Here is a 5,991-nt window from a genome sequence, read left to right on the forward strand (position 1 = left end):
AAAATATTTTTTAATTCATAGATATATTTAACAAAGGAGCATAATAAATTTCATGCTAAGCAACACGAAACAAAAATCCGAAAGCTCTTTTTAAGCAATTCTTTAAACTCGGTATTAATAAATAACCAAATTCACGGAGGTAAAAAAAAACCGTAAAGAGTTTCATCATTTAATATAAATGTTGCAATTTTATATAAAGGAGTATATTTTAAAACTATTTCAAGAAGAGCAGCTACAAGAACATTAAAAACTCCTAACATAAAATCGAAAAGCTGACATCTTTAAAAATAAGCTTACGTTGTTTGAGGAAATAAATCGTTAGCTTGGATTTTTATATTAGAGAAAAGCTGTAAAAAGAATTTTAAAACATAACTCCTAATTAAAAAATTATAAGGAATGCAAAGAATTTGAAAATAATTGATTATATAAGCTGTAGTACATATCTTTTCGTGTGCATTTATGTAGGAAAATCTACAATTGTTTAAAGTTTATTTGCATCCGTGTCACCGGCAATCCCATATTTTTGCTGTTAAATCAACACTTCCTGTAACAGCAATTGGCGCTGAGTTATGGAAGTCTAAAATAATTAAAAAATTGAAGAACTTTAAACTATTTCTATACGATACTAAAATAAAGTTAAATCGTAAAATAATTACTAATTAATTAACTAGTGTAATTGTACACACACACAAACACACTTCAAGCAACACTTGAAGCACTGTGTGAACACAATGCTTCATAAAACACTTTTTTTTTTGAGTGCGTGTAAATAAAAATGTAAAAACAATCGCAAAACAAGCAAGCCTAAATGAAGTAATGTTTTAGATAAGATAAAATATAAAATCCTAACCCTTTATAGCTAGTCATTAAATGTTACAATAAACCCTAGTATGCACAAAGTCAAATGTTTAGGTCGAAAATTTGATTACTTAAAAATTTTTAATTGCATGATATTAAGAACTAATAAACAGACTGATCTATGGGGACAATAAATTTTTAGTGTATCCTAATGAGAAAATCAACTTTTTAGGGAATCAGAACAAATTAACCCCCTCCCCTTTAAAATTAACGACTACAATTTTTTGTATGACTTTTTTATTTAAAAAAGAACAAAATTTATAAAATTAATTTTTTTTAGCAATAATATATTATAATTCATTAAATCAAAGTTTTTAGTAAATATAAATAATATGGTCACTACTTGCACTAATAGACGACTAGATGTGGATAAAGTTATTATTTGCACGATGGTGTTCAGGATTCTTGAAAATTTTAATGAATGTTTTTAGTATGGAGAGATATAATGACTGTCAAGAGTCCAACAATACTGGTGTTAATAAAGTTCTTGGCTTGTTTCGAAAAAAGTTACTGAAAATCATGCAAACTTTCAGAATCTTATAGAGAAAATAATGCTCAATAATTTTAAATTTTACTTAGCAGCAGATCTTGTGCTGTTAAACATAATTGTAGGCAATTATATTTAGCAGTTTAGTCAGGACATAGAAGAAAATACTCTTGTTTGTATAGTGACGACAAAAAGTCAAATTTGGGTGAAGCGAGAACTTTCTATAAATTGAAGAAGCTTATCTAAAAATGGATCTATAAAATGTTTTTTGCAAATTTAAAAACATGTTATATATCCATGTCTACTTGATGTAGCTGGAGATAAGAATGCACTCAATTTAATTCTACCACAAGAACTTTATATGCTGATGAAGATTGTGACAGTGATTTTAAATGTGCTATGTAAGGTACCTAATATGATGCTTAGCTAAGTAATCATAGGATAATATGGCATGGATATAATGGAAGTGGATTGGATGACAGAAATGCTAATAAAATTTGGAAGCTTCATCTTCCCAATTTAACATTATAACTTAATATAATATGAAATTATTACATAATGTAAACTTCAACACCAACAAAGCAATTATTAGTTAGTAATTGCTTTGGGATTATTCTTCATGAAGATTTTTAAAATACCATTGTAAAGTATGTTAAGAAATTCAAGGTAAATTTAGATTAGAAGAATTTTTAGGAAAACAATTATTGAATATGAAGTTGAATTAAAAATAAAAAAAATTATTTTTTTAAAAACAATTTATACAATAGACATAGTATCTATTTAGTTTTTACATTGATTTATGAAACTGAAATTTGTGTAAAGATGAATTTTAACCACAATCATTCAATGGGATAAAAAAGGTTATAAATCAAAATTATGATGCTTTTAGGAGTGTTTCCTGATCAATGTTCTAAATCTGTTCATCACAACCTGTTTAAAACTTTAGGCAAGTTCTCAACTTCTGAATCTAAATTGAATCATGGAGAGCTTCTAAAAAGAACAGTATTAGAATACTCAAGGATTAGAGTTTAAATGACATTCATATAAACCAATAAAACAAAATCTCAAAATATGTGAAAGCTTGATCCATAAGTTTATATGAATTTACTTATTTGAATATATTCTTGACATATTACATTATGTTTTGCATATTATGTTTTGTGTATTATAATATAATATAATTTAGGGGATGATTATATAATATAATTTAAAAATATTTAGAGGATGTTGATAAATTTGCCCTAATTCCCTTAAAAGTTAATTCAGGATGTACACCAAAAAACTAGTTCTCTCTGCATATCAGCCTGCTTACCAGTCCTTAACTTCATGTAATAAAACTTTTTGAATTAATCAAAATTTCAACTTAAACATTTGACAAGTGAATGATTTCATTGTGTTAGTACATCTTTCTTCAACCAAGATTGCTTAGAAATTTTTTTCAAAGCTATTTGAAGCAAAGGAGGGTGGAATGATAGACTGACTCTTAGGCAAATTAGAGCTGCACATAAATTGTTACAAAGAGAGCAATCCAAACAAGAAAAATACAATAAATCAACATTAAAGTCCATTATCAAAAATAAACATTTTGGAAGAAAAAAACAACATTTTGCCTGATTTAAAAATTACTAATAACTAAAATTTATCCTAAGATTAAATTTTGCATTAATCATTTTAATATAATTAACTGCTTTTTGATTGCTCTTGATTTTAAATTAAAGCCATATTCTCTCAAAAATACTAGCATTTTTAATAAAAGCACTTTTAACCCCTTATTTTATCAACACAAAAAAGGAACCTAAAATATTTTTTTGCTTATCAAGTTACCCTTTACAACTGTATATGTGTGTGTACACATATACAATATATACAATTGTATATGTGTACACACACACACTCGCGGAGTATTGGCCATTAATAACTATTTTTATATCATGGGACTTTGCTTGATAATAAATCAATTATTGTTCACCATCTTATTTCTTTTAAATAAATATATATATTCATTAAAGTATTAATTGATGCCCTAATTATTTTCTCTTTTTTTGGCACATATTTCATAATCTAAAACAATTATAATCGCCAAAATTAACAATCCATCCTATTATTTAAAACTTTTTTAAAAATTTCATTTGTCTTTGAGTAAAATTTATTTGAATTTCAAATGAAGAAAATGAGTGTTGACTTATTAAAAAATCATCTACTAGTCTAAAAAATTATCAGAAAATATGAAAAATGGGTGTTTACCTCACAAAATTTGGTCAATGAACATGTGGCACAACATTCTTTTCAGCTATCTAATGAATGTTGAGGTTTATTCAAGAAAAAATCAAGTAAAGAGTGGTTACTAAAAATCTGGACTAACTTTAACTGACTTTTAAATGGCACAATCTAATTTTTTTTTTTCATTCTTATATCAACTTTAAAGCTTATTTAATTCTCTATAAGTTAACTTACTTGTTTTTAGATAATTAATAAAAATTAAGATAATAATGATGTCCAAGCAAAAAGAGATAAGAAAACGGATTTATGAGTTCTATTTGAATAATAAATTGCAAGGTAAAAAGTTCACAGGAGATCACTTCAATGCTGAACAAATTCCAAAAAGCACTATCTATAATATAATCAAACATGCTGAGAATGATTTTGGACACAAAAGAGTAGAAAGAAGTGGTCGTGTAGCCAAATTCATGACCCCAAGGCGATCAAGCATCTGAGAACCATATCTGATAACAGTGACCAAGTTTCGATGAGGCAAGCCGGTCAAAATTTTGGATGCTGTCATTCACATATCATTAAAACTCTTGCCAAGTACACTGACATTAAAACTTACACAAAACAGGGTATACCTGATTGACAAAAGAGCCAGAGTGAGCAAATCAAGACCAGCATTGATTGACTTTATCATGATTTTCAAGGAAAATCGGAATTTTACTTTACACTGTCACACTCAACAATAAACAGAAACAGCACCTACTTCTCTAGCCACAGAGACAAGACTTCACCAAGCATTAAACTTTGCAAAAAGTAAAAGAGTACAAGTTTGTACCTAAGCTGCTCGTCTGGCCATTTCTGACAAAGGTATTTCCAAGCTGTTTTTCTATAATGTCTATAATCGGAGTGTCGCACAATTGAAGACTTTTGGGCTATTTTGAAAGGCAAAGTGTATGAATGTAACTGGCAAGCAAAAGATGTGAAACAACTACAAACCAGAATAAAGCTTTTTTTGAAAAAAATTGACCTTAATCTTGTATTTTTACTTTTTGAGTCAACTTGTCTTAGAGTTGGTCAAATCCGAAGAAACAGACTGGTTGAAGACAAACTTAATTAAATTAAATAAATAACTAAAAACTCTATTTAATAATTTTAAAAATCTCTACCTTAAAAACTATGGGAGTAATGACCCTTGAAAGTATGTCCAGATTTTTAGTAACCACCTGTTAATGTTGAGAAAAACATCACATGAAATATGGACCCAGTTTGTTCTATGTATAGAACAAAACAAGTTAGTGGAAATATAGGCTTCTGGACCTGCATAAACTATGAAGGTGTCAGCTGCTTCAAGCTATTCGATGGACGACTTGATTCTCAAAGATAATTAGACAATTGAAAAAATTACTTAATGCCTTCTAGTGATATTTTCTGAAAAGACATGCAAATTATCTTCAAGCAAGATAAGGCTCCATGTCATACTGCTAAGATTTGCAAACAATTGTTTTAATAAAACAAAATTAAAATCATGTCTTGGCCAGCTAATAGTCTAGATCTCAAATACATAAAGAATTTGTGGTCTTGGTTAAAACACAATCTTAGTAAAATTGAAATAAAAGATCTGGACCAACTAAAAAACAAAATCACTGAATAATGTTCCAAAAAATTTTAGTCAGAATTTAGTGAATTCCATGCAAAAACAGATCAATAAGTGCATAAAAGCTAAAGGTTTGTCAGCAAAATATTAGTTTAATTTTTAAAATTTTTTTGTGTTTTGTAATGTCTTTTTATTAGGGTTATGTTGTTATAGTTTGTTTATTATGGCCACCTTATTTTTTTGATGAACACGTTTTTCATTTCATCATTTTAACTTTTTTTTTTTTTCAAATTAATGATTTTATAATAAAATTATACTGTGATAATTTGATTTACTTCGATGAAAAAAATCGAAAACCTCTTTCAAATTTTAAAATATTTAACTTCAAACTTGTATCTATACAAAAATAACGCATTGGATTGTTATTAATGACCAATACTGTATATAACAAAACAAAAAGTAATTTAACAAGTTAAAGATTAAACAGTTTACCGAAAGTTGTACAGAAATGATCATGAGCCACTAAAGTTTTAACGCAACGTTGATTTTTGATATCCCATGTACGAAGAGTTTTATCGTCTGAGCAACTCATCAAAAACTTTCCGCCCGGATGAAACATTATCTCGCGCACCCAGTTATCATGACCTTCCTGAGGTACAAAATAACAACTATTTTTTTTGACTTTATAAAAAAAGCATTAAAAACTTTTAAAAAGTAAATTTAAAAAGATCTTACCAGAGTAAAAAGACATACACCAGAATTTCCATCCCAGACTTTTATCTTTTTATCACGCGAACCTGATGCCAAAAATGAACCAGAATGAAAATTACTTTTCTAAATA

General features: G+C 27.7%; 1 protein-coding gene across 2 annotated transcripts in view; it reads right to left on the reverse strand.

Moving 5' to 3' along the window:
- Positions 1-396: 396 nt before the first annotated feature.
- The window catches only part of LOC100212337 (lissencephaly-1 homolog), a 66,989-nt gene continuing 61,394 nt past the window's right edge, over positions 397-5,991 (reverse strand). For both annotated transcript variants that reach the window (XM_065807827.1, XM_065807828.1), the window contains exons 14-16: positions 5,886-5,984; positions 5,643-5,799; positions 397-577 (exon numbers count right to left, since the gene is read on the reverse strand). In XM_065807827.1, the coding sequence (XP_065663899.1) occupies positions 504-577; positions 5,643-5,799; positions 5,886-5,984 (330 nt within the window). In that variant the 3' untranslated portion in view covers positions 397-503. The remainder of the gene's footprint in view (positions 578-5,642; positions 5,800-5,885; positions 5,985-5,991) is intronic.

Source organism: Hydra vulgaris, chromosome 10, assembly GCF_038396675.1.
Source record: "Hydra vulgaris chromosome 10, alternate assembly HydraT2T_AEP".
Lineage (NCBI taxonomy): Eukaryota > Metazoa > Cnidaria > Hydrozoa > Anthoathecata > Hydridae > Hydra > Hydra vulgaris.